A 12,444-nucleotide genomic window follows, 5' to 3' on the forward strand; every position below is an offset into this window, starting at 1 on the left:
TGCATGTTTCAATGCCATTCTCCCAAATCATCCCACCCTCTCCCTCTCCTACAGAGTCCAAAAGTCTGTTCTCTACATCTGTGTCTCTTTTGCTGTCTCGCATACAGGGTTATCATTATGATCTTTCCAAGTTCCATATATATGTGTTAGTATACTGTATTGGTGTTTTTCTTTCTGGCTTACTTCACTCTGTATAATCAGCTCCAGTTTCATCCACCTCATTAGAACTGATTCAAATGTATTCTTTTTAATGGCTGAGTAATACTCCATTGTGTATATGTACCACAGCTTTCTTATCCATTCATCTGCTGATGGACATCTAGATTGCTTCTATGTCCTGGCTATTATAAACAATGCTGTGATGAACATTGGGGTACACGTGTCTCTTTCAATTCTGGTTTCCTTGGTGTGTATGCCCAGCAGTGGGATTGCTGGGTCAGGCCAATATCACTGATGAACATAGATGCAAAAATCCTTAACAAAATTCTAACAATCAGAATCCAACAACACATTAACAAGATCATACACCATCACCAAGTGGGCTTTATCCCAGGGATGCAAGGATTCTTCAGTATCTGCAAATCAATCAATGTAATTTACCACATTACAAACTGAAAAAGTAAAAGCCATCTGATTATCTCAATAGATGCAGAGAAGGCCTTTGACAAAATTCAACATCTATTTATGATTAAAAACTCTCTAGAAAGCAGGAATAGAAGGAACATACTTCAACATAATAAAAGCTATATATGACAAACCCTCAGCAAACATTATCCTCAATGGTGAAAAATTGAAAGCATTTCCCCTAAAGTCAGGAACAAGACAAGGGTGCCCACTTTCACCGCTACTATTCAACATAGTTCTGGAAGTCTTGGCCATAGCAATCAGAGCAGAAAAAGAAATAAAAGGAATCCAAATAGGAAAAGAAGAAGTAAAACTCTCATTGTTTGCAGATGACATGATCCTCTACATAGAAAACCCTGAAGACTCCACCAGAAAATTACTAGAGCTAAGCAATGAATATAGTAAAGTTGCAGGATATAAAATCAACACACAGAAATCCCTTGCATTCCTATACACTAATAATGAGAAAGTAGAAAAAGAAATCAAGGAAACAATTCCATTCACCATTGCAACCAAAAAGAATAAACTACTTAGGAATATATCTACCTAAAGAAACTAAAGACCTATATATAGAAAACTATAAAACACTGGTGAAAGAAATCAAAGAGGACACTAATAGATGGAGAAATATATCGTGTTCATGGGTCGGAAGAATCAATATAGTGAAAATGAGTATACTACCCAAAGCAATCTACAGATTCAGTGCAATCCCTATCAAGCTACCAGCGGTTTTTTCACAGAGCTAGAACAAATAATTTCACAATTTGTATGGAAATACAAAAAACCTCGAATAGCCACAGCAATCTTGAGAAAGAAGAATGGAACTGGAGGAATCAACCTGCCTGACTTCAGGCTCTACTACAAAGCCACAGTCATCAAGACAGTATGGTACTGGCACAAAGAGAGAAGTATGGATCAGTGGAACAAAATAGAAAGCCCAGAGATAAATCCATGCACCTATGGACACCTTATCTTTGACAAAGGAGGCAAGAATATACAATGGATTAAAGACAATCTCTTTAACAAGTGGTGCTTGGAAAACTGGTCAACCACCTGTAAAAGAATGAAACTAGAACACTTTTTAACACCATACACAAAAATAAACCAAAATGGATTAAAGATCTAAATGTAAGACCAGAAACTATAAAACTCCTAGAGGAGAACATAGGCAAAACACTCTCAGACATATATCACAGCAGGATCCTCTATGACCCATCTCCCAGAATACTGGAAATAAAAGCAAAAATAAACAAATGGGATCTAATTAAAATTAAAAACTTCTGTACAACAAAGGAAACTAATCACTCTGTTTTATCTGACTCTTTCAACCCCATAGACTGTAGCCTGCCAGGCTCCTCTGTCCATGGGATTCTCTAGGCAAGAATACTGGAATGGCTTGCCATGCCCTTCTCCAGGGGATCTTCCCAACCCAGGAATCTAACCTGGGTCCCTTGCATTGCAGTCAGACTGTTCACCATCTGAGTCACCAGGATAGCCCAGAGCTATCTATATCATAAACCAATTCTGTTTTTTTAAATAATGCTCATATATTCAGACTGATCAGCTTTTAAGATATGTTTGTTTAGTTTAGTCTTCAGTTTTTAAATAAAGCAGCTTCCTCTCCTTACATCATTATGTTCTGAAGACCTCTGATATTTTACATAATACATTCAAATGTGTAATGCATCATGCTGTTTATCTGATTTTACAAAAGGTTTTACAAATTCAATACTGATAGTCTTATTAACACATAAGGAATAGATGTTTAACTCTAAAATACCCCCTAATAAAATAAAAGTAGTCCATCTGAGTGTACAGTCAGGTAGACTTCCTGCCTGGGCTGCCACTGAGTTTGTTTGAGTCGTTACTAATTACTAGTCCTCACTTACAAAATATACTTGGTTTTCTCATTCATAGGTTAGATTAAGAAAACCCTCTTCTTTTCTAAGTAGTTTGAAACTATGATAATAGAATCGATTCTCTTTGTAACCTCCAAACAGAACAACATTTTGCAGATGTCGTCCTCAGTGAAGAATTTCTCAACCTTGGCATTGAACAAGTGTGCAGCCTAATCTCAAGTGACAAACTTACCATTTCTTCAGAAGAGAAGGTACGTGTATTTTTCTTTTTCTGGTGTACAGTGATATACTGTTTTTCCTTTTATTTTTTATTTTTTGCTTTGTTTTGTGACAGCCAGTTATCTTTGATCAGAAGTTAAGAAACTCAGTTAATTGACTTGTTGGTTGTGTAAATGACTGTCTTCTCATTCCATAGGAGCTTCCCTAACTGTTTAGACACTGAAGTTTTGTACTGGACACAACAGTAAGAGCTTGCACACATTAAACTGTCTGAAACAAAGGACATTTTGGGAACTGGATTTCTTCTCACAGCTTAGATAGATACCTGGAAGAATTGTGATCTAAAACATAATATTCTTAAATCAAACTGATTTCATCATCTGTGAGTTGGAAGATACCCAGATGGCAAAGCTTAACTGGTTCCACACTGAGCTTCTTCCTTTAGACTGGGCCCTGCAGTTTACACAATATTCTCCCTGTGTTTTCCTCCCCCACTTCCAGAGCCATGTGCAGTTCCTTTGTCTGTGTATAGCCTGTCTCTTCAAATTTGAAGTTGCCTCTGTCAGCCACCTGCACCTTTCATATCAGTGGAGAGAGAAGCTTCTCAGTGGCTTTGATTCTTTGGATAGATTTTATACCTTGTGCAAATCAGGGCACAAAAGTTTATGCACAGGCTGTGTTTAGAAGAAGTGAAACTTTAGTTTTTCTTTTTTATGCTTTGTTGTATAAACTTTAGTTCTCTTCCTCAAGGATATTCATCCTGCTTGGGGGCAAGACACATTTCTCATAATAGTTACCAAATGAAAAAATACGTGAATGTCATGAAATGTATCTTTTAACATCCCAGAAGTATAGAGGAAGACACTACTATTCATGTTTAATAGATGTGTGTTGAGTTTCTCCTGTGTACCAGATATTGCTATGGAATTCTGGATATAAGAAGGTTGACAACATAAAATTTTTAGTTATGACCAGCAGAACAACCAGTGAGGTAATAAATGATCACAGAATGCTGTAGAGGATCCAATAGGAGCATGTAATCATTCCTTGGATAGAGATTGGCATTTAGCATGACTCCAGTGTATGATCCAAGTTTTTTTAAAGTGAGTATGAGTTTTCCAGGGAAACAGGATGGGTAGGAGTGAAAAGGGCAGCCCAGGTAGAGGGAACAGAATATGTAAATATAAAGAGATGTGAAAGAATGATTGCATTTGGTTGGTTTTTAAGACTAGAGTTTATCGTGTATCTTTATAGTTTATACTGTAGTGCCTATACTAGAGAAGGCGATGGCACCCCACTCCAGTACTCTTGCCTGGGAAATCTCATGGATGGAGGAGCCTGGTGGGCTGCAAAGAGTTGGACACGACTGAGCGACTTCACTTTCACTTTTCACTTTCATGCATTGGAGAAGGAAATGGCAACCCACTCCATTGTTCTTGCCTAGAGAATCCCAGGGACTGGGGAGCCTGTGGGCTGCCATCTCTGGGGTCGCACAGGGTCAGACACGACTGAAGCAACTTAGCAGCATCAGCAGCATAGTGCACATGCAATACAGAGTATGTGTGTGTAGGCACAGAGAGTGTGTGTGTGGGCACAGAGTTTGTATGTGTGTGTTTGCACAGAGTGTGTGTGTGTAGCACAGACAGTGTGTGTATGTGTAGGCACAGTGTGTGTGTGGGCACAGAGAGTGTGTGTGTAGACGAAGAGTATGTGTGTGGGCACAGAGTTTGTATGTGTGTGTGGGCACAGAGTGTGTGTGTGTGTGTGTAGGCACGTGTGGGCACAGATTTTGTGTGTGTGTGTCGGCACAGAGAGTGTGCGTGTAGGCACAGAGAGTGTGTGTGTAGGCACAGAAAGTGTGTGTGTGTGTGTGTGTGTGTGTGTGTAGGCACAGAGTGTGTGTGTGTAGCACAGTGGCTGGAGACAAGATGGGAAACGACATAAAATACTTCCTGAGACTTGTTAAAGAAAATTGACTTTATCCTGGTGATAAAGAACATCTGAAGAGTTCTTAGCAGTAGGAGAATACCATAATACCTACCCTGTAGACAGGTCATCAGAGAAGGAGATGGCAACCCATTCCAGTACTCTCACCTGGAAAATCCCATAGGCGGAAGAGCCTGGTAGATTGCACTCCATGGAGTTGCAAAGAGTCAGACACGACTGAGTGACTTCACTTTGACTTTTCACTTTGATACATTGGAGAAGGAAATGGCAACCCACTCCAGCGTTCTTGCCTGGAGAATCCCACGGACGGGGGAGCCTGGTGGGCTGCCGTCTATGGGGTCGCACAGAGTCGGACACGACTGAAGCAACTTAGCAGCAGACATGTCATGGATACTATTCTGGTTTTCTACTACTACATAACAACCTCACCAACCATTTTCTTAGGCTCACGATCTGCGAACAAAATTCATCCAGGGCACATGGGGACAGTTTGTCTGTGCTCTTCAGGGCCTGGGGCTTCAGCTGGATTGGCTTGACAGGTGGCATGGTTCTAACTGGAGCCACGTACCTGAGGCTTCAGTCCCTTTGCACATGGCATCTTGTGTGTCTGGAACACCCAGGATAGTTCCTTCACTCACTTGTCTGGCTCTTGGGCCAATTGTTGGCTGGTTTTATCCCACCCACTTATTCTTTGTAACTGGCTTGGGTCTCTCATGGCATCTCACCACCAGCATCTGGCTTCCCCTTAACAGGAGGATTTTAAGACACCAGAACAAATATGACTCCATAATACTGCCTCCACAACCTTCCCTGTTGGTTTCTCAGGGCCAACTTAGATTCCTGTGTGTGAGGTTACTATATAAGGTGTGGATTCTAGAGAAATGGTTTTACTAGGGACCATTTTTAGAGACTAGCTCTAAAATGGTGATATGCATAATAGATCAGAAGTTGGGTGAGGATCAGATGGGAGGATGCTGAAGTTACCAGTGTGCAGTAAGATCTGGTTGGTGTAAGGTTGTAGAAAGAGAGGTGGAGAAGAGAGAGCAGAACCAAGAAATAGCAATAAAATTGGCAGGACCCTCTTAATCTCTAGCATCTGGCACATAAAGGTACTTGTGGACTGAATGAATTGAAGAGGCATGTTAATTGTAGTGTAGATTATTTTTAGTGTCTTGCTCTGTACTTGCAGTACAATAACCTAATTTTTGCTCCCCAGTTATTAATTTGCTGCTGCTGCTGCTGCTGCTAAGTCGCCTCAGTCGTGTCCGACTCTGTACAACCCCATAGACGGCAGCCCACCAGGCTCCCCCATCCCTGGGATTCTCCAGGCAAGAACACTGGAGTGGATTGCCATTTCCTTCTCCAGTGCATGAGAGTGAAAAATAAAAGTGAAGTCGCTCAGTCGTGTCCGACTCCTAGCGACCCTATGGACTGCAGCCTACCAGGCTCCTCTGTCCATGGGATTTTCCAGGCAAGAGTGCTGGAGTGGGGTGCCGTTGCCTTCTCTGAGTTATTCATTTACATATCATCAAACATTTTCTATAACCCTTTAAAGATTATTGTGTTATATTCTCATCAATCTGGAAGGAAATTATGTGGTTAAATACCATCTTCTTAATAGCTCATTAACTTTCTCATAGGTATATGTTTAATGTCCTTATTATTTAGATTTTTAAGATTTTAAATATCACATTTAATATATTCTAGTATTATGATGAAAGAAAGTTAATCTGTTCTGCAGATTATTTGGAAGTATGTGGTCCAGCATTTTGCAAACCCAGAGTAAAAGCCAAAAATGCTAAGAGTAGATGATTGTTATTCCAGGTATCACTTTGCTTTATTATTTTGGGTGCTTTATTCAAAAGGGACTTTAGATTTTAATCTAGTAGAACCAAGTTCAGTTTGGAAAGGTTGTCAACAATGAATTAGATCATATATCTTCAAATTTTCACCTCTGTCACTGAAGTTCAAGAAGATTAGATAATGTACTTGGTGAAATACATAGTAAATACCCAGCAAAAAGTACTCACTAAATATGTAAAAGTACTAAACATACTTATTAAAGTACATATTTAATTAAAAGTAGATCTACCATATGATCTAGCTGCCCCACTTCTGAGTGTATATCCAAAGGAAATGAAAACAGTCTTGGAATATCTACATTCCCCTTTGCCTGTAGCATTTTTTACTATAACCAAGACGTGGAAACAACTTGAATGTCCATCAGTGGCTGCGTGGATAAAGTGGTGCTAGAGTGAAAAAGCTGGCTTAAAACTCAGCATTCATAAAACTAAAATCATGGCATCCATTCCCATCATTTCATGGGAAACAGATGGGGAAGAAGAGAAAACAGTGACATTTCATTTTCTTGGGCTCCAAAATCACTGCAGACAGTGACTGCAAACATGAAATTAAAAGATGCTTGCTCCTTGGAAGGAAAGCTATGATAAACCTAGACAGCGTATTAAAAAACAGAGATATTACTTTGTGGACAAAGGTCCATCTAGACAAGGCTATGGTTTTTTCAGCAGTCATGTATGGATGTGAGAGTTGGACCATAAGGAAAGCTGAGCATCAAGGAAGTGATACTTTCTAATTGTGGTGTTGGAGAAGATTTAAGAGTCCCTTGGAGCGCAAGGAGATCAAACCATTCAATCCTAAAGGAAATCAACCCTGAATATTCCATTGGAAGGACTGATGCTGAAGCACCAGTATTTTGGCCATCCACCTGATGTGAAGAGCCAGCTCACTGGAAAAGATCCTGATACTGGGAAAGATTGAAGGCAGGAGAAGAAGAGGATGACAGAGAATGAGATGGTTGGATGGCATCACCGACTCAATGGACATGAGTTTGAGCAAAGTTTAACAGGTTCCACACTGAACTTCTTCGCCTAGACTGGCCCTGCAGCTTACACCTGGGGAGATCGCGAAGGACGTGCTGCAGTCCATGGGTTCACGAAGAGTTGGACACAACTGAGTAGCTGGAAACAACAGCATAGTCGTGATTTGAAAAACTTCAACCGTGGATAAAACTTGGGTGTCTTAGCATGAGTGTTATATAAAATGTAATCTCCTTGTATTTTATTCAGATACCTTGGTATATAACTCATTACTTTTCTTTCCCTCATATTCTCTGCAAGGTATTTGAAGCAGTAATAGCTTGGGTGAATCATGACAAGGATGTGAGGCAAGAATTTATGGCTCGGCTGATGGAACATGTACGGTTACCTTTGCTTCCTCGGGAATATTTAGTTCAGGTAAAAGTATTTGCAGAACACATAAGTATGCACTAGCACCATGTCACTGGGGCAACAGTGTGTAGATTCTCGTTACAGAGTGGTGACCGGGCATAGGGCAGTAAATATACCTCATGTCCTCGGCAACTGCTACCTCTTGGGCTACTTCCCAGTCTTAAAGTTTGCTTCTCCCCAGTGTCTGATTTGCATAAGCAGGTACTGGAACTTGTGAAAGCATTGTTTGTGGTGATGTAAGTACATGCAGAAACCGCATCTGTAGTTCTGTGTCATTTCTGCATCTGTTTTGCCTTCCTTCTGTTAGCCTTCTCTAATTAGTGAATGGAATGGAATAGAATGGAATTCTAAGCTGAAGAAAACCGGGTTATTTGAAACAAATAGCAATAAATGGATTTTTAGTAGTCTCTGAGCAATTTTAAATTTACTGTTTTATTATTAGCATTCCTTTATACTAGGATCATTTCAACATTTTAATTTATTTTTTTTAATTTTTTTCTCAGTTATTAAGCTACTTTTTTTTTCTCTTTATTTTTTATTTATTTATTTATTTTTTTTACTTTACAATACTGTATTGGTTTTGCCATACGTTGACATGACTCCGCCACAGGTGTACATGAGTTCCCAATCCTGAACCTCCCTCCCACCACCCTACCCATATCATCTCTCTGGGTCATCCCAATGCACCAGCCCCAAGCATGCTGTATCCTGTATTGAACCTAGACTGGTGATTCGTTTCTTACATGATAGTATGCATGTTTCAATGCCATTCTCCCAAATCATCCCACCCTCTCCCTCTCCCACAGAGTCCAAAAGTCTGTTCTCTACATCTGTGTCTCTTTTGCTGTCTCGCATACAGGGTTATCATTATCATCTTTCTAAATTCCATATATATGTGTTAGTACACTGTATTGGTGTTTTTCTTTCTGGCTTACGTCACTCTGTATAATCGGCTCCAGTTTCATCCACCTCATTAGAACATTTTAATTTATAATTGAAGCCATCCAGTGAAACTTTTTTTTTAATTATTTGTTTTTAACTGGAGGATAATTGCTTTACAGTGTTGTGTTGGTTTCTGCTATTTATCAATATGAAGAAACATTTCTTTATTAGCATTAGATCTGAACATTTAAGAATTGTTTGAAGCTTGTTTACTTGTTGTCATATATCACTTGTACTCCACCTTTAAGAAAATGAACAGAAAAAAAAACAAGAAACCTATCCTGCATTTGAGGATAGGGATAGGAGGGACAAGATTTATTTGTGGTATAGGCACATTGTTATAAAGTATTTTGAATCACTTTACTGGATATTTTATTTCAAGATTTAAAAGCTTGTCTTTATAATATTACCTCCCCTGCTTAGAGGACTCATTATCTCAATTTTCTAATTTTTCTTACTGTGTGGCTTAAACTATTTCTTAATTTGGCTTAAAGATAACAAATAGATGAATATAATACTACTAAAGATTATTCTGTAACTGACATTGAAGTATATGATTTTCATTGCAGTTCTTTATTATTTATATGTTTTTCTCTGCAGACCAGATAGTCAAGCATTTTTTTTTAGTGATATTTATAAACTTGCCTCTGTAACTTTTAGATTCAACCAGAAAATAGTTATTCTTTTTTCTTCTTCTTTACTTGTTTCTTTGTCATTTTCACGTGAATTAGCTATCCCCTCATAGGGTGAGTCTGATTTCTTCTTTCAGAGGGTTGAGGAAGAAGCACTGGTGAAGAACAGCAGTGCTTGCAAAGATTACCTCATTGAAGCTATGAAGTACCATCTGCTACCAACAGAGCAGCGTATATTAATGAAGAGTGTCCGGACCCGACTGAGGACACCCATGAACCTTCCCAAAGTAGGATCTGCTGTTCATACCTGTTACTACCTCATCTGAAAGGCCCATAATGAGGCTCTTAATTTATTTTACTCATCTGAATTTCCATGTACCCAGGAATTCATTGTAGTATATGTAATTCAACTTCTTTTTTGATTTTGTCTGTGGAGGGTGGGCATTTTTTGACTCATTTAATCTTTATAAACCACATGATATTGCTCTTCTGGAATAGAGGCAACTGGTATTTATCCCTTCTGAGTTTCTTCAGCTCTAGCTAACAGCAGAGAGGATAATCAGAATATGTAGATCTAAAGATTTCTTTGTAAGCTACATGTTTGTGTGATAAGTGAAAACTGAGTAGTTTCACAGAATTGCTTACAACTAAGGATGCTAGCTTGTTCCTTTTGTTGCCTCCTATTGTCTGTTGTGTACAAACAGTACACAGTTTGATGATTCACTCACACATCATACATAGCCATTTCAGTGTAGATTTCCCAGATGTCTTCCCAGATCTCCAGTGTTCCTAAATTTCCTGTGTGAAAGTTTGTATTCTATCTTTATCTTTTTAGTTGAAGCCATTCATTTCTTACTGATTAAATTTTCTTTACAAATAACCCCTCATTTCTGTCTTTCTGTTTGCAGTTTCTTCTGCTCTGCGTGCATCTTTATAGTACTAGGAGGCCAGCACTTTAAGCACCATTTTGTGTATGGTCTGATCAAAATGATCCATACATAATATAATACTTTTATTTATGTATTGATTTCTAGCTCTCATGTGTTTGGGGGCAATGATGGATTAAGAAATAAGAATTAATCTGTTACCTATTGTTTTCTTACATCATCTTTAGTTATTTTTATAATTCCATTAAATTATATCTTTTATATTCTTTCACTTTAATAATTTTATTTAGTATTTTTTCAAAGTTTTTATTTTTTGAGTCTACATTTTAGTTGCTTCAAATCCGTATTAGTAGTGTTTTTCTGTTTTGCCCAGTGTTAAGAGTTCTCAATTTAGAACTGATTATATTTTGCCAATGTGCTACTCCCTCCTTTTTTTCTAAATTATTAGTAAATATTTTAATTTAAAATGGACTTCCTGGTGATTCCTCATTAGAAATACTTACTTACCAATATAGTCCATTTATAGGAAGTGTCAGTCCACATTATTGTATTTATTATCTAAACCAAAAACAAGTAATTTGGCAAATAGCATCTGATGAGATCTAGGATCATATAGATTCAAATTTAGCATGATTTTTTTTTTAATGTCCCTCTGTGTGTTACTCATCATTTCATAGGCTCCTAGAAATTTGAATGCTTTTCTCAAAATATTCTAAAGTTTTAGTAAAAATTATTGTCACTTAAAAGATATTTGCAAGGCACTCACTTCCTACCCTATTTTGAAAATTGGTATTTGCCGTTTTTAAATTTTCTGATCTCTCCTCAGTTCTCCAAGATTTTTCAAAAATAATTGTAAGTGGCTCAGTAAGTACATTAGCTAGTTCCCTTAATACCTTAGTATGCATGCCATCTGGGTCTGCTGATTTTATAAGTGTTTACATTTTCCAAATACCTTTTACCTCCTTTTATAAGAAGTCATCTCTATTAAGTCTTCATTACTTCATATCTGTCCATATTGTTTGGTGTCAGTTTTTGTTCTTACCAAAAAATACAGATTTATAAAAGCCATCTATAGCCTAGCCCATTTGAATTATTATTTCTTTTATGCTGGTCTTTTTAACTTCCTTCTAAAAGGTTTGTCTTATCTTTAATACTTTTTAAACATTTCATTTTTTTAAAAGGTCTCTTCTTAACCTGTATATTTCCTTAGCTGGCATCTTTAGCTTCGCTGTCTTAGCTATGCCTTAACCTTTAGAGTGAAAACTAATTCTCTTCTAATTTCTGTAATAAGCATGCTACTTTTAAAAACATTCTAAAGAGTTCTTGGTGAAATCCTGTCAATTATTTTCTCTTTTGTGATCATCTATTCAGTTGACACTGTCTCTAGGCTCTTCTCTGCCAATGGGTTTGGATGGCCCTCCCGACTGTATTAAACTTTGGATTTCTCAGTTCTTTAGCTTTGATTTCATGGCGGGTATGCTGATCCATGAAGGTTCTATTCTGCTCTCTCAGGGTGACTGGAGAGTAGGGCGGCACACCTAACAGGTAGCAGGGAGATATACTGCTGCTAGTTTTGTATTTGCATAGTCTCTCCTGAAAGTTTATTTATCTGCACATATTTTTGAAAAGTGCTTCTACTGGATGCTTTTACAATAACACTGTTTGTCATTTTAGAGGGGCTATATTCAAGATTAATTCTAACTAGATAGTTAAGAATGAGGCAACATGATTAACAGTAATGATGCATTTTATTATAATCACAATAAGACACATCAGACAAAATGTGGTGGCAGTCCTGGAATAATAGATAATATGTCTACCATGACAGTGACTTATTAGTCTCTGATTCTGTGGACTCATACTTATTTGCATAAGATAAATCTTTTTATAGCTCAGACATTAGTTTTGTATCTTCAGTAAACCGTCTTGGGAATGTGTAAGGCACTCTTGGATTTGGACAGTATAATGAAAAACTGTGTATGTTTTGCTACTATATGTTATTGTTTAGTTCAGTCTCTCAGTTGTGTCCGATTCTTTGTTACTCCATGGACTGCAGCATGCCAGGCCTCCCTGTCCATCACCA

At 38.0% G+C, this 12,444-nt stretch overlaps 1 protein-coding gene across 1 annotated transcript in view; it reads left to right on the forward strand.

Annotated features, from left to right (window-relative positions):
• The window catches only part of KLHL2 (kelch like family member 2), a 168,801-nt gene that overhangs the window by 135,551 nt on the left and 20,806 nt on the right, over positions 1 to 12,444 (forward strand). The window contains exons 6-8 of the mRNA XM_069556626.1: positions 2,625 to 2,734; positions 7,790 to 7,906; positions 9,612 to 9,761. Of these exons, the coding sequence (XP_069412727.1) occupies positions 2,625 to 2,734; positions 7,790 to 7,906; positions 9,612 to 9,761 (377 nt within the window). The remainder of the gene's footprint in view (positions 1 to 2,624; positions 2,735 to 7,789; positions 7,907 to 9,611; positions 9,762 to 12,444) is intronic.

The sequence above is a fragment of the Ovis canadensis genome, chromosome 17, assembly GCF_042477335.2.
Source record: "Ovis canadensis isolate MfBH-ARS-UI-01 breed Bighorn chromosome 17, ARS-UI_OviCan_v2, whole genome shotgun sequence".
Lineage (NCBI taxonomy): Eukaryota > Metazoa > Chordata > Mammalia > Artiodactyla > Bovidae > Ovis > Ovis canadensis.